We start from the raw sequence: 24433 nt of genomic DNA, 5'->3' as shown, positions 1-24433 counted from the left end.
ACACGCGGGACATAGGCTACTTCCCTCTCAGACAGAACTATCGAGGTGCTCTCTCTCTGTGTTCTTTTGCACGTCCATATTGATAACTTTGATCAGCAAACAAGTTGTCGGTGTGTCCCGCTGTATATAATATCTCTTACGATAGGGAGGGTCACGTTGTGCAGAAGTATATAGTCTGGGAGGCGGTTTAAGCCTTCTCTGTTTATCTTGACAATGGCAGCATGAGAGGGCAGGAGCCAGCAGGATTTCCTCTAGTATTCCTCGGTAGACGCTACCGGGGGCTGCTGGATGCCATCCAATCCCTGTGGGTCACAGCCAACATTCTGTTTTTATGGATGTGTGGGCAGCAACCAGTAACCCCCTGCTGTTTACTGGTTGCTGCCCCCCCCCCCCCCCCCGTCGGTCTGTCCCGGTGCCTGCTCCTCGTCTCTCTGTCCCTGGGGGGGCGACAGAGAGGCCTGACCAAGGGAGTGGAGTACAGTAGGGTAGAGTATAACAGAATACAGTAGAGCAGAGTATAACAGAGTACAGTATAGTATAACAGAGTACAGTAGAGCAGAGTATAACAGAGTACAGTAGGGTAGAGTATAACAGAGTACAGTAGAGTAGAGTAGAGTATTACAGAGTACAGTAGGGTAGAGTATAACAGAGTACAGTATGGCAGAGTATAACAGATTACAGTAGAGTAGAGTATAACAGAGTACAGTAGAGTAGAGTATAACAGAGTACAGTAGAGTAGAGTATAAAAGAGTACAGTAGAGTAGAGTATAACAGAGTACAGTAGGGTATAACAGAGTAGAGTATAACAGAGTACAGTACGGCAGAGTACAGTAGAGCAGAGTATAACAGAGTACAGTACGGCAGAGTATAACAGAGTACAGTAGAGTATAACAGAGTAGAGTATAACAGAGTACAGTAGAGCAGAGTATAACAGAGTACAGTAGAGTATAATAGAGTACAGTAGAGTAGAGTATAACAGAGTAGGCTTTAGTGGAGTAGAGTATAATGGAGTAGGCTATAGTAGAGTATAATGGAGTAGGCTTTAGTGGAGTAGAGTATAATGGAGTAGGCTTTAGTGGAGTAGAGTAGGCTATAGTAGAGTAGTGTAGGCTATAATAGAGTAGTGCAGGCTATAGTGGAGTAAATCACGGAACAGTAGATCAGGGGTCTCATTTATAACCGTTGCGTACGCACAAAACGGGGCTGAAAGTTGCGTACGTGACTTTTCACGCCAAGGTTGTGATCTATAAAAAACCAACTTGACGGGAAAATGTGCGCAGCCCTAAGCAAACTCTGACCCATGCGTACGCATGGTTTGGAGGAAAAGGAGAATTGGCGACACAGACGGTGTGGTGGTGAACTGAAGTCAGACCGAAGAATTGCAGAGTGAGAAGAACGATTATGTTTTATCATCGCCCTTCATCAATTTAATTTCAACCCGTATCATGCGTTAAATCCTAATCAGAATAATTTAAGTCCACTGCGTTATTTCTCAGTTATAACTCCAGAAATATCTCCTTAGAATAGAAATAAAAAGAAATTCTCTATATTTAATCCCGTCACTCCATACTGTCCACTGACGGCGCGACTGCATGGAATAAAGCATCTGTCCAACATGTGTCAATAACATAATATTTTTATGTGACACTGTAAACACATGATCAAATGTCAATTAAATCCCAAGTGTGAAAAACCAAGCCACACTCATCACAATCGTTGTCCGTTACTCTTGATGCTTTTCATGACAAATCAGGCATTAAAAAGGGGTTATGTTCAAGAACATTTTACGTGGGTAATTACAAACTGATTATCCAAGGCGTTCTCGTCAGTCTTATTACCGTAACCCTATAAATACAGAGGTGAGCGCCGTGGTAATGCTGCAACATATGGCACTTCTGGCGGACCATGCAGGATTCGGAGGGAGAGGGTATTTAGGGACCATAACGATTTATTGGTAGGCTACATAAAAATATGTAACTCTATGTCAGACCACTTCTTTTTTAATTCTGGGACTGTGCGCTCCGTGCTACTGACAGAGTTCACTGCTGCAGCAACATGTTGCCACTCACTCTGCTTTTTGTTGTTGGCGATCCCAATCCCGTGACCGCCGAACAAAACTACCTTTCGGGCCTCCATCTCACCCACAAGTGTCTCCACTTCAACCTCCGTGAAATTTCGCTTTTTTGATTTTCTCAGTACTTCTGCCATTGTTTCCAACAAGACATAATACCGGCATCTGAGTCTGTTTTATATGCAGATCGCATTCATGAGGTCATTTGCATTGACCATTTATGGTTAAAAAGGGGCGTGTAGAGGGCGGAACGTGAAGCTGATTCAGCTGCGCACAATTGTAGTCAGTATGTGATTTATAAAGCAAAGATTGCGTACAGGTGTGCGTACGCAGTGTTTTATAAATCTGAATATTTTTTGGCGCACGCAAAACTTGGCTTCTGGGCGTACGCACATTTTTAGTAACGATCCTACGCACAGTTTTATAAATGAGACCCCTGGTGATTATTAACCTTCAAGCACATAAATTATGCTCTACCTTGACCTCTACTTACTATGTTTTGATCTGCTACTCAACAGTGAATTATACTATAGACTCTTCTACTCTACTCTAGTTTGGTCTACTTGCCCCTATACTCTTATGTACTCTATCCTGGCCTCTACTCTAAACTGTTCTGGGGTCTCATTTATAAAACTGTGCGTAGGATCGTTACTAAAAAGGTGCGTACGCCCAGAAGCCAAGTTTTGCGTGCGCCAAAAAATATTCAGATTTATAAAACACTGCGTACGCACACCTGTACGCAATCTTTGCTTTATAAATCACATACTGACTATTGTGCGCAGCTGAATCAGCTTCACGTTCCGCCCTCTACACGCCCCTTTTTAACCATAAATGGTCAATGCAAATGACCTCATGAATGCGATCTGCATATAAAACAGACTCAGATGCCGGTATTATGTCTTGTTGGAAACAATGGCAGAAGTACTGAGAAAATCAAAAAAGCGAAATTTCACGGAGGTTGAAGTGGAGACACTTGTGGGTGAGATGGAGGCCCGAAAGGTAGTTTTGTTCGGCGGTCACGGGATTGGGATCGCCAACAACAAAAAGCAGAGTGAGTGGCAACATGTTGCTGCAGCAGTGAACTCTGTCAGTAGCACGGAGCGCACTGTCCCAGAATTAAAAAAAGAAGTGGTCTGACATAGTTACATATTTTTATCTAGCCTACCAATAAATCGTTATGGTCCCTAAATACCCTCTCCCTCCGAATCCTGCCATTTGCATGGTCCGCCAGAAGTGCCATATGGTGCAGCATTACCACGGCGCTCACCTCTGTATTTATAGGGTTACGGTAATAAGACTGACGAGAACGCCTTGGATAATCAGTTTGTAATTACCCACGTAAAATGTTCTTGAACATAACCCCTTTTTAATGCCTGATTTGTCATGAAAAGCATCAAGAGTAACGGACAACGATTGTGATGAGTGTGGCTTGGTTTTTCACACTTGGGATTTAATTGACATTCGATCATGTGTTTACAGTGTCACATAAAAATATTATGTTATTGACACATGTTGGACAGATGCTTTATTCCATGCAGTCGCGCCGTCAGTGGACAGTATGGATTGACGGGATTAAATATAGGGCATTTCTTTTTATTTCTATTCTAAGGAGATATTTCTGGAGTTATAACTGAGAAATAACGCAGTGGATTTAAATTATTCTGATTAGGATTTAACGCATGATACGGGTTGAAATTAAATTGATGAAGGGCGATGATAAAACATAATCGTTCTTCTCACTCTGCAATTCTTCGGTCTGACTTCAGTTCACCACCACACCGTCTGTGTCGCCAATTCTCCTTTTCCTCCAAACCATGCGTACGCATGGGTCAGAGTTTGCTTAGGGCTGCGCACATTTTCCCGTCAAGTTGGTTTTTTATAGATCACAACCTTGGCGTGAAAAGTCACGTAGGCCTACGCCAATTTCAGCCCCGTTTTGTGCGTACGCAACGGTTATAAATGAGACCCCAGATATTGTTTACAGGTATTTTACCTGATATTGTATTTGACCAGATATTGTGTACAGGTTTTTGACCTGATATTGTTTACAGATCCTTATCAGACCTAAATCATCTGGATTTAATAATGCACTGCAATACTACGATGACTATATGCTCTGTAAGTTGACCTTGGGTGTCTTGAAAGGCGCCTCTAAATTTAATGTATTATTATTATTATTATTATTAATACTGCAGCTCCATCCAAAATTATAAATACAAATTAAATATCATGAAATATAATATCAAATAAATCTCATGGCAGGCCATGCACTGATCGATGCTCACTGTTTGAATGTGGACGAACCGGGTTTATTATTAGTTATGTATATTCATCTCACTTATCTCATCTTGAACCAACCGATATTTTTGGGGGGGCTGAAGTTCTGCGGCAGACACGGGTAGGCTACTATCTAGGTAGGCGTGTTTCAACAGCCTAAATACAGTTAGTGTTATGAATAAGTTTAAATATTTGTGCTGTTATGGGCGGTTTATTAAGTCGCTATATGCCTTCAATTTCTTAAATTTTGTTTCTAAATTATTTATGTCGTGTCATTGGATGCGTTCGCCTCAAATTGTCAATAAAGTTATGCTGTTATACTTTGCAATAATTAAACATTACTGACAGAATATTTTCCTCATAATAATTGTATGTACTATTTTTACTCCATAACGTCAACAAATAAACCGATGAATGCAACGAGCTGTCAAACTGCTGTGAGGAGCACAACATCCGCCTCTCAGCGGACCCGCCCACTACTGCGAGTAGCACAACATCCGCCTCTCAGCGGACCCGCCCACTGCTGTGAGGAGCACAACATCCGCCTCTCAGCGGACCCGCCCACTGCTGAAAACCCAGCAGTAGCGTCATCGCTGTGCGTTCCGCTATTCTACTTTAATCTGCGCTCCCATCCCCCCGTTATGTGTCTTAATCGGATATGGACCAACGAAACGGCCACCCTGGGGTGTTTATTCGCTGACTTTTCATATTAAATACGGTTGTATTTCGGCCTCGTCCTAGTAGGGACTGGGACGTCATCTCCTCAGCACGCCCCTCGGAGAAATCTGCAGTGAGGTTTTCCCCTCCCTGACATCATCATCATCATCCTCCTCATCCTCGGCGGCTTAGCGACTGCTTTGTCAGCCGTGTTGCACAAGTTCCCCCCTTCCTCCTCCATCACCACCTCCTCCTCCTCCTCGGACTTCAGACCCAAGTTGGCTGATCTGATCACGGCGTCTTATCGCCGATCAGCGCGTCTCTGCGGCTATAAGTTCTCTGGACCTTCATCAGGGGCCTCTTGGGTTCGCTTGACTTCTGGCCAACACGAAGATGACGCTGAAGTCCAATAAGAACGAGCCGACGGTGACCCTGGAGCCGATCCCGGGGGTCCGCACGGCGCTGTCCGACCTGTACCTGGAGCAGCTGCTGCACAACAGACCCGAGAAGGTACGTTTGCTCCTCTCGGGGTGTTGTCGTGTTTCGGACCTAGCTGTCGTGTTGTTTTGGGATCCAGAGGACCCAGCGTGTCGTTGAGGGTTGTGTTGTTGTCTCAGGACGGGACCCCGACAGCGGGGGGGGGGGGGGTGATAAGACCGGGACAGCGGAGTGTATTATGGGGAAAGTTTGGTGCGTCTGGTTTTGCGCATTTGTCAGTAGTCCGCGCTCAAATTCGCCTCATCTCACTGACGTCAGGTAAATGCAAAGACATAGGCTACGATTCAAACGTCTATGTTCATAGGTTTTATTTTTATGATATGATTTGAGCATAATACGATTACTGCAGTTGAAAATAATCCGTTAAATAAACACAATCCTTATCAATGTCACCTCATTCAACACCAAATAAAGTTATATTGATAAGGTGAGTGCGTTGATAGGCCTGTTGATCAACCAAGGGAACTCCCGGTTCAATACTCATCAATGGTTCGGTTCAGTGTTCCCTAAACGTTCTTTAGCCAACCTACGGGTCTGTCTTTATAAGTATTTTTGTGAATCAGTTCTTTTTTATGACACACACACACACACACACACACACACACACACACACACACACACACACACACACACACACACACACACACACACTCTCTCACACACTATCTCTGAGATGCGCTGAGTCAGCAGGGGGAAGCTACCCCGCTGGCTCAGCATCCAGGGCCTCGTCTCTGGAGCGGTCGCTCCTCCTCACAGACCTCGCGCTCAGAGTTCCTCTGACGCTCGCCACCACTTGATGATCAGCGTTTTATTTAGTGCAGCTTCAGCACGTCAGAATCATCAGTCTGACACCACCACTGTGTGTGTTTGTGTGTGTGTGTGTGTGTGGGCCGTGGGGCTGATAGGCTGAGATTATGGTTGGTAACAGGACGTTAGTGTCTGGATTACCAAGGTGAAGGACTAAGTCGTGTATTGTTGGATTGTCCGGCCATCGCTGAGATAGATCCTCAGGAGCCCTGGGCCCGTTGTACCTCTGGGGGGCTAATGGCCGATGATGAATGGGGGGGAGGGGGGGAGGGGGTCATCCTCCTTGGGGTTAATCTAACGGAGCCACGAGGTGTGTCTGTATGGGTGATCATAAACCCTGTCATGATAAGATCAAGTAGCCTTGTAACCCTGTTTAACGTCATCAAAATAGCTTACCTATTTAATGTTGTCATTAAAAAGACAATTAACCACAGGCCCTGTTTGTGATTGGTTCAGACGTCTGTTCACGTGAAGATTGACTGATTCAGGTATCATGCAGTGATAAGATAAGCTTTTATTTGGTGCTAATTAATGCCTGTTAATCACTGGTGAAGTGTTCTGCTGAAACAGCTGATGTTTCTAAATGGGGAACATCGGCACCATGTTCATGGTGAACGTTCGTTGCACAAGAGTGGCTCTCCCCCGTCCAAACTGGTTTCATAGCGTGGGTGTTTCCTCCCCGAGACACACTGGGGGGGGGGGGGGGGGGGGGTTAGTCAGCGGTTATGACAACCAGGAAATCCACAAGACGACCTTCAAACAGCCCCCAGTTAGCTTGTTGACGTGTAAACACTTTCCTGATCAGGAGTGATGTGCTTTCAGGCTTTATTCCTCACAGACAACAGACTTGTAACAGATTCTGATCCATTTCTGGACCAGACTGATCTGGTATTTAAAGTCGTTTTGGAAAGTGCTTTGTAGCGCTTTCTAAATGAACCCAGCATAACATACAGACAAATCCCTTACCCTTATCCTTAACCTTAAAATAAAACCCTAACCCTTTACCTGAAAATAAATCCCTTCCCCTCATCCTTAATCTTAACCTTAAAACACAAAACCCTTTACCTGAAAACACATCCCTTACTATAGCCTGCACTACTCTACTATAGCCTACTCTACTCCACTAAAGCCTACTCCATTATGCTCTACTCTACTTTAGTCTATTCTATGCTGTATTCACACTCCGACCACCAGGGGTGCTACACACTTCGACCACCATGTGTGCTATACACTTCGACCACCAGGGGGGCCATCTCTCTGTCTGCTGTCAGACGTCCGTGTTCTTAGTCCACATAATGTCCATGGTGTGAGACAGACCTCTTCCTGTTGTGATATCCTCTATGCTGTAAACAACTGTCATGTGTACAAGACCTATAGTTAATTACGACTGTTTTAGGCCATGATACCATTTGATGTCAGCCCCTTTCTATGGACCTCCAAACAGTCCCTTGAACCCTCTCTCTCTCTCTCTCTCTCTCTCTCTCTCTCTCTCTCTACCCCGTGATGTTGTGTTCTAACCCCCTGAACGGTGTCTGGCTTGACTCCAGGTCTGCTGGTCTCAGAGCAGCCCAGACGTCTCCTGTTACCCGGTAGTGAAATGGTTTGACACCAGGGGGGGCCAAGTTTTTCAAAAGTAATCCATTGGGATTTCGGATCACGGAATGGATCAAATCTTGGAAATGGTTTTTTTCAAAGCAATAGAGGGATTCAGAACTGGGATCAGATCATGTAGTCTGATTTTTACATTTGATCTGGATCAAATCTGCCCTTTGGGTTTTCAAAACTTTGAACTCAGTTTGGGATCTTTTGATCCAAAAGAACAGGAATACCCTGATCCCATCGCAGGGATGGATTCAGTTGGTTATCCCGTAATTTGGTATTTGGATCACAGTGATCCAATCCAATGTTCATTAAAAACTGTGCCCAGGGGATCTCAACCCTTGGGGTTTCCCTTCTGTCCGGGACTCTCTTATCTATATATCTAATATATTGTACATAAATATTACGTTTACATTCAGGGCGTTTACCAGATGCTATTATCCAAAGCGACTTGCAGTGAGTCCATTTGTCAGAAGAAGAGAAAAAACAATATATTGCTTTTACACATACTGTATGTATGTACCATATGATTACATACTGTATGTACCATATGATTACATACTGTATACCATATGATTACATACTGTATGTACCATATGATTACATACTGTATACCATATGATTACATACTGTATGTACCATATGATTACATACTGTATGTACCATATGATTACATACTGTATACCATATGATTACATACTGTATGTACCATATGATTACATACTGTATACCATATGATTACATACTGTATACCATATGATTACATACTGTATGTACCATATGATTACATACTGTATGTACCATATGATTACATACTGTATACCATACGATTACATACTGTATACCATATGATTACATACTGTATGTACCATATGATTACATACTGTATACCATATGATTACATACTGTATGTACCATATGATTACATACTGTATGTACCATATGATTACATACTGTATGTACCATATGATTACAAACGCCTATTTTAGTCAAAACAACCCGAAGTGCAACTTTGTGTTGGCCTACTGTGTATACCTCACCCAACGGTTTAAAAGGTTACGGGGTCAGGGGTTAGGAGGCGACCATCAACACAGCCTCGTCGTCTGAATTCTTTCACAGCATTTACTTAAAGGTCCCATGGCATGAAAATTAAGTTAAGAGGCTTTCACGCAGCACGCTAATTCCGGTGTTTTTTATTACGATGGATGGGGCATCACCACTGGACGGTCACCATGGCAACAGGGGGGGGGGGGGGGGAGGGGGGGGTCCAGCCCGCTGCCTAAAGAAGGGCGGAGCGGAGAGGTCAGGGTGTTTGACCCCGCCGGAAGCTGCTCGGTTCGAACCCCAGTCCTTGAGCAAGACGCCCCTAACCCCTACCTGCTCCTTAATGACCTGTCTCTGTACTGTCTAACCCCTACCTGCTCCTTAATGACCTGTCCCTGTACTGTCTAACCCCTACCTGCTCCTTAATGACCTGTCTCTGTACTGTCTAACCCCTACCTGCTCCTTAATGACCTGTCTCTGTACTGTCTAACCCCTACCCGCTCCTTAATGACCTGTCTCTGTACTGTCTAACCCCTACCTGCTCCTTAATGACCTGTCTCTGTACTGTCTAACCCCTACCTGTTCCTTAATGACCTGTCTCTGTACTGTCTAACCCCTATCTGCTCCTTAATGACCTGTCTCTGTACTGTCTAACCCCTACCTGCTCCTTAATGACCTGTCTCTGTACTGTCTAACCCCTACCCGCTCCTTAATGACCTGTCTCTGTACTGTCTAACCCCTACCTGCTCCTTAATGACCTGTCTCTGTACTGTCTAACCCCTACCCGCTCCTTAATGACCTGTCTCTGTACTGTCTAACCCCTACCCGCTCCTTAATGACCTGTCTCTGTACTGTCTAACCCCTACCTGCTCCTTAACGACCTGTCTCTGTACTGTCTAACCCCTACCTGCTCCTTAATGACCTGTCTCTGTACTGTCTAACCCCTACCTGCTCCTTAATGACCTGTCTCTGTACTGTCTAACCCCTACCTGCTCCTTAATGACCTGTCTCTGTACTGTCTAACCCCTACCTGCTCCTTAATGACCTGTCTCTGTACTGTCTAACCCCTACCTGTTCCTTAATGACCTGTCTCTGTACTGTCTAACCCCTACCTGCTCCTTAATGATCTGTCTCTGTACTGTTTAACCCCTACCTGCTCCTTAATGACCTGTCTCTGTACTGTCTAACCCCTACCTGCTCCTAATGACCTGTCTCTGTACTGTCTAACCCCTACCTGCTCCTTAATGACCTGTCTCTGTACTGTCTAACCCCTACCTGCTCCTTAATGACCTGTCTCTGTACTGTCTAACCCCTACCTGCTCCTTAGTGACCTGTCTCTGTACTGTCTAACCCCTACCTGCTCCTTAATGACCTGTCTCTGTACTGTCTAACCCCTACCTGCTCCTTAATGATCTGTCTCTGTACTGTCTAACCCCTACCTGCTCCTTAATGACCTGTCTCTGTACTGTCTAACCCCTACCTGCTCCTTAATGACCTGTCTCTGTACTGTCTAACCCCTACCTGCTCCTTAGTGACCTGTCTCTGTACTGTCTAACCCCTACCTGCTCCTTAATGACCTGTCTCTGTACTGTCTAACCCCTACCTGCTCCTTAATGACCTGTCTCTGTACTGTCTAACCCCTACCTGCTCCTTAATGACCTGTCTCTGTACTGTCTAACCCCTACCTGCTCCTTAATGACCCGTCTCTGTACTGTCTAACCCCTACCTGCTCCTTAATGACCTGTCTCTGTTCTGTCTAACCCCTACCTGCTCCTTAATGACCTGTCTCTGTACTGTCTAACCCCTAGCTGCTCCTTAATGACCTGTCTCTGTACTGTCTAACCCCTACCTGCTCCTTAATGACCTGTTTCTGTACTGTCTAACCCCTACCTGCTCCTTAAAGGTTGGGTATGGAATTCGCTTTTTTGGCCATTTTTGCAAAATTACTTGAAATCCTTATCATAACCCACTTACAGCCACTGAGTTAGAAGTACTGACATGAAAATTAAACAAGTCAATCATCTGTGGAACGGGCAGGGCTCGAAAAACTCCAGACAATGATTTCCAGAGCCACCGAGTTGCATTGGACAGTAAGTACGTCAATCAAACAGTCGTACTGCACTCCCCCTCCCCCGCGCGCAACCCCTTCGTGCAGTACTCGTGACCCAGAGCTTGTGACCCAGAGCAAGCTCCTGTTTGTTGTTATCCTGCGGTAGCAACTGGAACTAGTTAATCCACATTTGGACCTAGCAGTAGAAGACAATTTCCATGGCAGACAAGACGCCACCATCCCCACCACCACCACCACCAGCAAAGAGAAGGAAAACTCTTTTTAAAAAAAAATGTATACATAAAATTATATTATATACTATTATATATAGAACGTTATAAGACGCTGTCACCGAGAATTGGCGCGCTGCCAGACGCTGTGACAGTGAGAGAGGAGGGTTGACGGAGAAGATGGCGGTTGACCTAGTTTCAAAGTTTATACCGTTTATACTCTGTAATACCGGTGTTGAGACGAGTGTATTACTCGTTGTGAAAATGTCCACACCGCGGCAACCCTAGTGAAAACCAGGACTACCAATACAATTATATGAAACAAACATACATTTTCTAAAAAAAGTAATGATTTATGTGACCGTTTAATGTTTATAATATCTGGTGCAACTTACAGCTGAATGTAGTGCCATGTTGTTTAACGAAAACCTACGCTAGCCTGGCTCGCTCTCACGCATCTGTGTTCGCGCTCGTGCATGATTGCGCGTCCAGGTACTTGGAATGGGTGGAGTCAGTCAGCGTTGAAGGAGAGGGGGTAGGACCATTTGAGTTGTGTATTTTCAAAATCTGCTGGCGTTTTTGCAAATCCCATACCCAACCTTTAATGAACTGTCCTGTCTAACCCCTACCTGCTCCTTAATGACCTGTCTGTATTGTCTAACTTTAATGTAAATGTCTCTTTACATTAAAAGGCTCCTTTGACCTGAGGTTCAGAGGGAGAAACTTATCTGAACCATTTTGGTTTCTAAACATCTTATCAACCAGCAGTTGGGAACATGTCGGTTGCCTAGCAAAAGGCTGTTAACAAAGGCTGACCGAACAGATCAAGGAAAAGGAAAGGTGACCCCTTAAGTTGTACCGGGTTGTAGCAGTCTGTTCTGAGAGCTGACTTGGCTGGTTTTCCACGTGAGATCTGGCGACCCTGTGGCCTTGGCGTTAGGGTGCGGCGTTATCAGGTCTGCACACGCAGCAGTCTGACGGCAGCAGGCGCCCGGACCGGTTCCACCTTGGACCGTTGTACTGAGTCCACTGTAATGCCTCCTTGAACCCTTGTGAACTCTCAGTCCCTCTGGTGGAGAGTTTTGGGGATGATGTTTTAGTGTACATTTTAAATTTAGTTAGGAGTTTTTTTATCCAACGCGACCTACAACCATTCATTCACACTTTCACACACCGACGGCGGAGTCAGCCTCGCAGGGCGACAGCCAGCTGGTCAGGAGCAGTCAGGGTGAGGCGTCTTGCTCAAGGAGACCTCGACACTCGAGGAGCCGGGATTGAACTAACAACCTTCCGGTTACCAGTCAACCTGCTCGCCCTCCTGAGCTACTGCTGCCCCTTGTACAATGTACAATGTGAAATTTTACGTAATGAAGATAATCTTATCTTATTTTCCTTGAGTGTAAAAGTAAACCCTTTCTTCTTTGTTTTTCGGTTCTGCAGGCTGTAATGCAGACGTCTGACCTCCAGGGGGCAGCAGTGTACACCAACGGAAGCTCCGCCATCAACGGACCAGAGATGAGCAGGATGAGGGAGGTGGCGTTCGAGAAGAACCCGTCGGAGCCCATGGTAACGAGCGTCCAAACATCATTCACAACATAAACAACAACATGCACAACATGTGGTTCAAGTGGATTAGCTCAACCTAACTCAAACGATGATCGAACAAGACCACTGAGTCCATTGAGAACATAAAGTTCAGTTCCCTGGAGAGTGACTCTAGTGAACTGCAGTCAAACCACTAGTCCAGGTGAACTCTATACAGGTGAGTCTTGTAAACCTGCTCAGCCAGTGGCGTGGTTCTGATTCTGATCTGTGGGCGCTTCTGTCTCCTTAGGGCGTGACTCTGAAGCTGAACGAGAAACAGAAGTGTACCGTCGCCCGGATCCTCCACGGAGGCATGATCCACCGGCAAGGTACTGGACCTGATTATTGATTTATTCATCCTGTTATCTATTGGCCGGTCTCCATACGACTAACCCACACATAGTCTACCTTAGGTTCAGTTTCTATTTATCTTTTGATTCAGTAGCACTAGCAGATTAACTGAGTCAAAGAAATGCTTTGACATTAATACGTGACGCATGGTGGAAGTTGTAGTCAAAAAATTATAAAAACCTGTTAGGACTACTATTATATTTCAGCTTATTTCTAAACTGTTCGTATAGACTCTGAGTTGTGTATTTTCCGTCGTAGTAGTATTTCTTGAAGTGGAAATCACAGCAACCTGACAGGTTGGATAAGAGGGTTGAATCGATGGTTTATAAGATCGGGGCAGTCCCCGGGGGGGTCGGTCGGGGTCATTCGGTGAAACACACAGAGAGCTAATTTGACGACCACATAGGGCATAATAACGGGAAGGAAAAACGGCTGTGCGATTTGGACTATCTGAGAAAACATGGACCCACCCACCCCACTTAGCCATCCTCCCAAAGACCAACCCGCAGTTTCCGACTTCAGCCTAGCCACATTATCACAGATGTCATGAACATAATTAGACACATTCGTAGACGCATCGGGACGTATGTGCAACATCTCTGGTGGAAATGGCGTTCGATAAAGAAACGGTACAATCCAAGATGCACAGCAAGGAAGTCCAATAGATGATGTTGGAAAATCATTGTTCTAAGCCAGTACAATTCATGATTAAGGTCAGTCAGGCCATGGCCGGAAGCATTCGCTATAGCGTCAATAATATGTACTAAATCTCTTATCTCATCAAGAGCAACTGTGATACCATAGTGTGGAATGATAGCAGCAAAGACTCTCTGAGTTGGAGTAGCAACTTGAAAATTCTGATGGAATAAATCACGCTTAGATCTATTTGTAGCATAACCCTTAAAATGTTCCTCCATTGGGACAGTGTAATAGGGAACCTGTGTTACTACAGATCTAGGGGGGTTGACATGTTTGTAAGCTGCAATATACTCGGGGAGGGTGAACGGGACAGCGAGGTAAGGATATATCTGAGGTGAAGATAGCAAAAGCCAATAAACCCAACGCGACTGCAACCCTTTAGCCTTAGCTAACCCGTGGGCAGTTTGTAAAAAAGTGTTATCTTTGTGGATTACATTATGGCTATCAAATGAAAATTTTCTCCCTGTAAAAAGATGGCACAACATGACAAACAATACTGGTAACATCATGGCTCATTTGGTTTTGAGTAGGCAGTTGCGACAGAGTTCTTTTCAAGGTCATGGCCACCGCAGGTGTGATGGGGATGAGGATGAAAGTTCGTAGTAGGGCGTCAGGACAAACACTGAGACATAGTTCAGTTCAAGAACAGGTAGCCGCCTCTGCTATCCCAAGGACTCAACTCGTGTCCGTGAAACAGGAAACAAAGAAAAAGTGAAAGTGAAAAAACAAAGATAAAATGGTTATATCGGTTATATCAGTAATCAGTCATCATGATTCTCAATAAAACTTGTGTGAATGAGTGAAACATAAATGTTCTACAGCTGAGCAGTTGTGTCAAGAAGGAACCAACATTGAATTCTCACTTAGATAGGTGGTGATAAAGCCCTAGCATCTTTCGAAGACTAATCTCTCGTGAAAACAAAGGAATGGAAATAACAAAGAAACCCACCCTCACCTCGTATCAGTTAGTTTGCGTGCCATATTTAACGAGTGTCATTACAAGACGGTGAATCTACTAATTTGCAGTGGCTTGCATGTATCCACTTTGTCTACATAGCTACTACTAGACGAACAGCGGATCGAGTAACCAATAGAATTTGGTATGGCCCCTTATATTTGGCCTCTATCGCTAGTCGTTGTGGTTTGTGGATCATAACCCATTGCCCTGCAACTAATGAATGTCCTCCCTATGGGGGCTCGGCCCAAGCTTCCTTGACCTGGTTTGATGTCACCTGTAGAGTCTCGGAGAGCTGGATGAAGTAGTTCATCGGAGCGTCCGATGTCAGGTGGACGTCTGGAGTCTGCAAGTCAACAGAGCCTGGGAAACTGAAGCATCGGCCAAACATGACCTCGTAGGGGGACAGTCCAATGTCTTTGTTGAATGTAGCTCTCATGCTGAACAAGGCGATGGGCATCGCGTCCACCCATGGAGTCCCTTCTTGGTGCATCTTCGCCAATCGCTCCTTCAGTGTCCTGTTGGCTCGTTCCACCTGTACTGACGATTGGGGGTGATACAGACAATGGAAGGACCATGTGATGTTCAGCATACGGCTCACCTCGGCACAGACTGCTCCGGTGAAATGGGTTCCATTGTCGGAGCAGATCTGATCAGGCAGCCCATAGTGTAGAATGAAATCTTTGACTAGCACTTTAGCTGTGTTTGCAGCTGTTGCACGTCGGACCGGGTATGCTTCGATCTAGCGGGAGAATTTGTCAACGACCACGAGGACTTCTCGATATCCTTTACATGGAGGTAGTGTGATGTAGTCCACCTGTAAGCATCGGAAAGGACCCGGGAGTGCGGAGACTTTCAACATCGGCAGTTCACTTTCCTGTCGTGGTTGTTCTTGAGACATGTAGCACATCTCCTCACGATGTCTTTTGCCGTAGGTTTGAATTTTGGTGACCACCAGACTTGCCCAAACCTGTGACGCATCTTTTCCACACCCACATGCCCTAGAGAATGAAGCTGTGTCGCCAGGTATGGCAGTAGGCTCTGTGGTGCAACTGTCCTGTTCCCGTGTCTCCATAAGTTGTCGTCGTGGAGTTTTGCTGCATTCTCAATCAATGTCCATTTTTCTTCACGACTCGTGGCGTCTTGCATCTCCATTATGCTTTTCAAGCTTTCCTTGTGTTCCTCCTCTGATGTATGTTCATCTGTTTTCTTCAGGCTCAATTTCAGTGTAGTTTTCCACCCAATTCCTGTTGTAGTTGCATACTTCCAAGAATGCTCGTAGTTCTTTGACTGTACGGGGTTCGGGCGTTTTCCTGATTGCTGCAGTGTGGTTGTGCGTGATTTCTCGTTTGCCTTGTGAGATTTTCTGACAAAGGTAAATTACCTCTGGTTGAGACATTTGTGCCTTGTCGTAGCTCAATTTGTGACCTTTCACATGGAGATAGTCAATCATTGCCCTTAAGTCCTTGTCGTGCTCTTTCTCGGTCTCCGAGGCAATTAGGATGTCGTCCAAGTACGTGATGACTGCTGAGGTCATTTTGGGGGCTTCTGGCAGGGTCAGCTGTCGTCGCAAGGCCTGGTGATAGATGGTGGGGGCCGAGGCCAGTCTCTGAGCCAGTCTAGCCCAGGTATACTGGCATCCATCGTAGGTGAAAGCCAGCCAATCTTGACACTCAGTGGCCAATGGTACTGACCAGTAAACGTTTATGGCATCAAGCACTGTGCAGACCTTGTGAGTTGGAGTGATGTCTTGCAGGAATTGATCACCGGAGGCAACCACAGGGCTAAAATACACCAACATTCTACATTAAAAATCCTATAATGCATCGCCCCAAGCTTAAGTTCAAGACTATAAAAGCCTATTTGGGCTACAGCATAAAAACAGTGCATTGCCCCATGATACCATTTATAGTCCAAGAATGATGGATATATTTTTAGACTACAACATCCATCAAGCACCTCCTCCAAGTGATGCATGATGGGTGTTGTTGGCCGTTATCATCTTTGAACTACAACTCCCATCATTCATCACCCCATTCTATACGTGTAGTCCAGAGATACAGCAATTCACTGTGAAAACAAATTACCACTTGAGAGAAACAACAATATATTGCTGTCGGTACAGTAAGGATGTTCATAGAACCAAGTGCCAAGCACTTACAATTGTTAGGCTAACCCATTCCCCGTACACAACAAAGATAGCTAGGATAAGATGCTACACAATGCTAAGTACTATTTTTAAGTGTTAGGTCGTACAACATACAATAAGTGCCTAAGAGGGGTGTGTGTGTGTGTGGGGGGGGGGGGGGGGGGGGGGTGAACTCTGAACAGGTGAGTCTGGAGCCTCTCTGGCTCCGAGCCCAGGTGAACTCTGAACAGGTGAGTCTGGAGCCTCTCTGGCTCCGAGCCCAGGTGAACTCTGAACAGGTGAGTCTGGAGCCTCTCTCGACCCGACCGTGAGTTCTGATGGGTTCTCCGCTCTCTCCAGGATCTCTTCACGAAGGCGATGAGATCGCTGAGATCAACGGCAGGAGTGTGGACAGCCAGTCGGTGGACCAGCTGCAGAAGATCCTGGTACGTCTCACACACGTCGCTCAGGGCCTCATGAGCCGTCTGAACCTTTGATTATTTGACAGATGAAAGTAATACAATGTTACGTTTAATGACTCTGAGACGAGGGCCAGCTGATGTAGTGTTGGTGTAGGGTGTTGGTACTGGGTTCGATCCCCAAAGCCTCCGGGTTACTGGTGGGCGTTCCACAGCGAGGAGCCTCCCTGGCCTTATTACAGGGGGTGGGTACCGGGTTCGATTCCCAAAGCCTGCTATAGCCAGGCACTCGCTGACCTCTGTCTCCTGCTGAAGGACGTCTGAACCCCCTGCTGATGGCTGAACTGTAGATCTCTGTGTGTAAACTGATGGCTGAACTGTAGATCTCTGTGTGTAAACTGATGGCTGAACTCTAGATCTCTGTGTGTAAACTGATGGCTGAACTGTAGATCTCTGTGTGTAAACTGATGGCTGAACTCTAGATCTGTGTGTAAACTGATGGCTGAACTGTAGATCTTTGTGTAAACTGATGGCTGAACTGTAGATCTCTGTGTGTAAACTGATGGCTGAACTATAGATCTCTGTGTAAACTGATGGCTGAACGCTAGATCTCTGTGTGTAAACTGATGGCTGAACTGTAGATCTCTGTGTGTAAACTGATGGCTGAACTCTAGATCTCTGTGTGTAAACTGATGGCTGAACTGTAGATCTTTGTGTAAACTGATGGCTGAACTGTAGATCTCTGTGTGTAAACTGATGGCTGAACTATAGATCTCTGTGTAAACTGATGGCTGAACGCTAGATCTCTGTGTGTAAACTGATGGCTGAACTGTAGATCTCTGTGTGTAAACTGATGGCTGAACTCTAGATCTCTGTGTGTAAACTGATGGCTGAACTCTAGATCTCTGTGTGTAAACTGATGGCTGAACTCTGTAAACTGTCGGTGTGTAAACTCGTCTCCTCTGCAGAAGGAGACGAGTGGCGTGGTGAAGATGAAGGTCATCCCCAACCTGCACGGACGCTCACGGGCCTGTGAGGTACGTTCCTCTCCTCTCATTTGCCGCTGGCCCTGGGTTGTAAATCTATTTTGATTGGTTGATTAAAATGTTTACTTTTGCTTTTTGTTTATTTTCATTAATTGCATGAATTCCGGGATAAAGAGGTTATAATGGGTGTACACCGGATCACAAATCTCATTTTGTCGATCTCTTGTGTTAAATAGTTTGTTCTTCAACAGATGAATCTTCTGTAAGTCAATGAGAAACGCAGGTAACTTGAGACATCGAACGTTTCAAAGTCTAACAAAATGATCCCGAGATTTTGTTCTTTGACGGACTTGAAACACAGTAGGGTAGAACGGGTCATACTGCCCCCAGCTGGCCACACACTGTCACTACATGCTGAGCTTGGAGGACATTTTAAATGATCAACAAGTGTGTGAACAAATGTTTTATTGGGTATTTTACAAGCTACTTAATACTAAAAGTAAACTCCATGTGTGGCCAGTCATGGTAGGCTGATTCAAAAACTGTAGTTATTTTAGACGTAGTTTGTAGTTTCTTTCTTTCTGTTCTATACCTTTTGTATTTCTACCTGGTAACATTTCGGCTTATAATCAACTGTTTTTAATACAATAGTTTTTCTATCACTCATATTCATAAACGAATGATTAACCGTAACCAAAGAATATATAATAGTCCCCATCAGCTGCATATATGATAAATACATAATCATATATTCAGGTGAGATGGTTGTATATTTATTGGAAATGCAAGGAGGAAATCTTATTCAAGGATCCCTCGAGGCGGTCGACACTGGGGATCAAACCTGCGACCTCTCAGCTGGGACATGAACACTCACCGCTAGTTACTAGATGTCTTTTAATGTATTATATGAGCTTTATTTATTGGATTAGTTACGTTTAAAATGTATGATATTGCCAAATTGATGATTATCTTTTAGAATTTTTTTTACAATTCTAAAATAAAGTTCCAAATACAGTTTGTGATCATTTAGTCATGAAGTCATTTGTTGTGTTCTCTGCTGCTCAGAGAAAACAACTTAGCTCTCAGTCGTCACAAATACAAGATGGATTCCCTCCTTCCCCGACTAACACCTGTCCAGTTCGACCAGCGAGGGGGAGGGATCTCGTGTCTAATGCTGTCTCTCTCTCTCTCTCTCTGGCTGTCTGTCTGTCTCTCTCTCTCCCTGACTATCTGTCTCTCTGTGCCTGTCTGTCTGTCTCTCTCTCTCTCCGTGTCTATCTGTGTGTCTGTCTGTCTCCGTGTCTGTCTGTATGTCTGTGTCTCTCTCTCTCTCTCTCCCTGTCTATCTGTCTCTCTGTGTCTGTCTGTCTGTCTGTCTGTCTGTCTGTCTGTCTGTCTGTCTGTCTGTCTGTCTGTCTGTCTGTCTGTCTGTCTGTCCGTGTCTGTCTGTCCAGATATACATGCGGGCCCAGTTCAACTATGACCCCGCCAAGGACGACCTCATCCCGTGCAAGGAGGCGGGGCTTAAGTTCCAGACGGGCGCCATCATCCAGATCATCAACACACAGGACCCAAACTGGTGGCAAGGCCGCGTGGAGAGCTGCTCCGCCTCCTACGCCGGCCTCATCCCCTCCCCCGACCTCCAGGAGTGGTACGTGGTCGACTACGCCCTTAGCGACGGTCGCCAGGCCTCCGGAGTCAGAGGGTGGAGTGTCACTAGCGTGCAGACTTAGGAGGCTTCCGATTCATAGCCACCACACTGTTTACTTGTTTCATATTTTTACTCCTATAATATTATTCAATATTGAATTGTGTATCCTCTATCTTCATTGTGTGCATGTGGAGCCCTGGTGTCTTCTCCAGAACCCCCCGCTCTACAGTTGATAATCTATGTACATGTGTTATTCTGTGTATGTGTGATACGTCCCTGTGATGCTCTGTGTATCTGAGGGTCGAAGCGTTGGTCTTGTGTCTGCAGGCGGGCGGCCAGTAAGAGCCAGGCCACGCAGGGCAGCCCCTCCTGCGGTCTGTTCTCCAAGAAGAAGAAGTGTAAAGACAAGTACCTGGCCAAGCACAGCTCCAGTGAGTCCCTGACCCCTGACCCTCTGACCCCTGACCCTCTATGTCCCAGACCCTGACCTCCTGACCCTCTGACCCCTGACCCTCTGTGTCCCAGACCCTGACCCCTGACCTCCTGACCCTTGACCCTTGACCCCCTGACCCTCTGAACCCTGACCCTCTGACCCCTGACCGTCTGTGTCCCAGAGCGCTTCCTTCCTTCGATTCCTCTAACGCCTCCTCTTGTGTCCGTCAGTTTTCGACCAGCTGGACGTGATCTCCTACGAGGAGGTGGTCCGGCTGCCCGCCTTCAAGAGGAAAACCTTGGTCCTCATTGGTGAGCTGCCTGGACGTTGAGCCAATCTGATTCCCTGTCTGAGGTTACGGTTGGGCGTCTGATACCTGTATGTCTTACTGTACAGGCTTCAAACGGTTCTGATTGTACCACGCATCTTCCTGTCAATCACTGACAGACGAGGAGAAAGACCTGAGCGGCTAAACCTTTAGTCTCTCGTCACAAGATCATTGATCTGAAGACTATTGATGTCAGATCAGTGATCAGAGTGGTGCCGGTCATGTGGCCGCCTTATTGTCTAAATCATAACTGGAACATTTGTCTGAACATTTTGTCATTTCCAAATGGTGAGGCGTGTGGCTCAGAACAGGAAGCAGCGGGTTGACTAGTAACCGGAAGGTTGCTAGTTCGATCCCCGGCTCCTCCTAGCTGAGTGTAGAGTGTCGAGGTGTCCCTGAGCGAGACGCCTCGCCCTGACGCCTCCCGACCAGCTGACTGTCGCCCTGCGTGGATGACACTGCTGTCGGGGTGTGAACGTGTGCATGAAGGGGTGAACGTTAGAGGGTGTGTAGAGGGTCCGCTGGCTGAAGCACGGTATTAATGCAGTCCATCCCCCCCCCAGGAGCCCCTGGAGTAGGGAGGAGCCACATCAAGAACGCCCTGCTGTCGCGGTTCCCCGAGCGGTTCGCCTACCCCGCACCACGTAGGTCACCATGTTCGGCCACCCCCCCTCCCTCTCATCATGCTGTGATCCAGATGCCTCGGGGGGGTATCTCCCAGCTTTCTTGCGGCATTTCACGGAGGCACGCCCCCATTTGGTCAGACCGAGTTGAGTGATGACGCTCCGAGATCGGAAAAGAAGTCACAACTGGAGCTCGGAAAGCTGGTGTCCGAGGCATCTGGATCACACCGTTAGTACCATGTCAGACCCTGGCCCCGCCTAACCCCCCCCCCACCCCTCAGACACCACCAGGCCCCCGCGGAAGGACGAGGCCAGCGGGGAGGAGTACCACTTCATCTCCAACGACGTCATGACCAAGAGCATCTCGTCCAATCAGCTGCTGGAGTACGGCAGCTTCCAGGGCTTCATGTTCGGCACCAAGATCGAGACCATCCAGAAGATCCACGAGCAAGGCTGCATCGCCCTGCTGGACGTGGAGCCCCAGGTAAGGGAGGAGGAGGAGGAGGAGGAGGAGGATGATACCATTTATTTAGAAAGTGCTTTTAAACTGACATTTTTTATATCTATATAAAAAAAAGAATAGAGGTGACAACAAGTGAACAACAACTTACTTCGGTGTCCTTGCTGGGCGTAGAGGTTGGTGTCTGATATCTCTGAGTCATGTTTTCTGAGTCACCTGTTGTCTCTGAATGACTGTTAGCTTCTACATATTGTCTAACTGCTCTCTCTCTCTCTCTCACTCTCACTCTCACTCTCTCTCTCTCGCTCTCGCTCTCGCTCTCGCTCTCGCTCTCACTCTCTCGCTCATGGTCTCTCTCTCTCCCCAGACGTTGAAGCTGGTCAGGACAGCAGAGTACGCACCTCTGGTGATTTTCATCGCTCCCACCGACACGTCTGCTCAGGTGCTGTTCACTATTATTCACTAGTTCATAAGTTAGTTACGTTATTTCCTGAGTAAATTACGGACTCGTCACTTGGCCGATGCTTTTCTCTAAAGCGACTCACAGTGAAATCCTGTGTATGATATTAAGGAGCAGGCAGGAGTTAGGGCGTCGTGCTCAAGAACATTGGGGATCGAACCCAGAACCTGGCTGGAGTCACACACACGGGTCTCTACACACTGTCCTGCCCCTGAAATACGACCAGGCAGAATCGACTTCATACATTTACTCCACCACAACACTAACTCTGCGGACACTTTCAAAATCCCTTCCAAAGTCCTGCTCCTTCTCCTGGTGTTTGAATCGTGACTCCAATTTTATCTTCTGTTCTGCTGATCGTCTGCCTGTCGTACTTTATGCTGTGAATGGCTGTTTTCATTCACCAAAGGGGTACTGCACGTTGTACAGCCAGCCTAACATAAACTCAACGTGAGACTGACTATATTCTGTCAGTTTCCAGAACAATCAGATCATGCCACCATAATGTTTTGTGATTTGACTTGGGTTCAATTCAACCAAGAATCTAGAATCAAAACCTAGATTCAACAATATTAAAAACCCTTTCAACAAACACGTTAGCCGTCATACATTTATAAACACATTTCTGGGCCTAAACGCCGGAATCGAAACCTAGATTATTAAATCTAAACCTAGGTCATTCAATCTAAACCTAGATTGTTGGTTCTAAACCTAGATTCCACCCAGGTAGCTAGCTCTATAGCGTCTAGCTCAGTGCTAACCCCAACGTTTTCCCGCCCTTCAGACGGAATCCCTGCAGCTCATCCAGAAGGAGTCCGACGCCATCTTGGCCACTTATGGCCACTTCTTCGATGAGATCCTCGTCAACAACGACGTGGACGAGAGCGTGAAGGGGGTGGAGGAGGCCCTCGAGCGCGCCACCTCCACCCCGCAGTGGGTCCCGGTCTCCTGGGTGTACTGATGTCTCTCATGGGGGGGGGGGGGGGGACCTGGGGAGGACACCCCACCGTCAAGACGTTAGGGACACCTGTGGATATACTTTGAGGTATTGTTGTCGTCACTGAGATTTTATCTTTTTTATTTTTGTTTCACAAACGCATCCAAAAAATAGCAATAGTTAAATAGTGGTAGATATTTTTGAAGAATAATAAATACTAAACAAGCGAAGGCCAGGCGGAGAGGGCTTTGGCTCAGCGAGCCGTCCTCCATGTTCCGTCTGAATACGACCACAACTGTGAACTGAATCCCCTAGCGGGGTTTTATCAAATGTTTCTCTCACTTTAGTCATTTCTCTCGTCTGTTTTCCTGTCCCCCTCGTCAAACGTTCCGTGAATGACCGGGATGATGTCGCGTCATGGTGTGTCCTGTTTTGTCGTTGAAAGCCAGCACTCTGAAGGCACTTTTAAAGGGCCGCTGACCACCGGGAAACACGTGGATCCATTGCAAGCCCTTCCAAAACGGTTCCACCTTTGACCTCACAGGTGGGAGTGTTCAACCACGGAGAGAGGAGCTGTAGTCAGCGGTCAATGTCTCGTCAAACATCTGGGCGATCCCACTTGTGATGTCATAAATGTAGGCATTTTGAAACGGCTTGTTTCAGGATCTACTAATCAACCTCACGCCAGGTGGCAAATAGGGGACCTTTAACACAGATTAAATCCAAATCATGTCTCTAAATTAGCTCTAAATATACTATACCGAACAACAAACAAGGATGATATGTCTTAATACCACTGATTTAGCCAATTTCCACATGATGAATTAAAAACCCAGCAATACAGCGGGCACTAAGTGTAATTAGCAAAAACTGATGGTGCCTCGATGCCTCGTACCTCCTCTCTCGACCCGCCTGATGTGGTTCTGGAGCTCTCTCGTTAGCCAATGCTAGCTGTGACACGCTAGTGGATGCAGATCATCCACTAGCGCTGGTTAGCATTGCATGAAACAAACATGAATACCTATCTTCGTGGCTTGACATAAATATATATATATATATATATTCTCTGTAGTATTTCCCCGGTTAAATATATATCTTTAAACTGAATATTTTAAAGTTGAAAAATAAATAATTTTCTTCTTTAATGTTCTGTGTGAGATGTCATTTTTTTTTGTGCAACTGCCAA

At 46.1% G+C, this 24433-nt stretch overlaps 1 protein-coding gene across 1 annotated transcript; it reads left to right on the top strand.

Annotated features, from left to right (window-relative positions):
* Positions 1–4905: 4905 nt before the first annotated feature.
* mpp1 (MAGUK p55 scaffold protein 1) lies at positions 4906–24259 on the top strand. Its single transcript, XM_030361276.1, has 12 exons — positions 4906–5515; positions 12674–12799; positions 13068–13146; positions 17311–17396; positions 18338–18406; positions 19810–20006; positions 20334–20437; positions 20670–20750; positions 21331–21411; positions 21672–21874; positions 22218–22292; positions 23095–24259. Exons 1-12 carry the CDS (start codon positions 5399–5401, stop codon positions 23269–23271), a joined length of 1395 nt encoding a protein of 464 aa, XP_030217136.1. The 5' UTR covers positions 4906–5398; the 3' UTR covers positions 23272–24259.
* Positions 24260–24433: the final 174 nt, after the last annotated feature.

Source organism: Gadus morhua, chromosome 7 (genome assembly GCF_902167405.1).
Source record: "Gadus morhua chromosome 7, gadMor3.0, whole genome shotgun sequence".
Classification (NCBI taxonomy): domain Eukaryota; kingdom Metazoa; phylum Chordata; class Actinopteri; order Gadiformes; family Gadidae; genus Gadus; species Gadus morhua.
The sequence above is the reverse complement of the archived record's forward strand: the minus strand, read 5'-3'. Positions and strand labels throughout refer to the sequence as shown.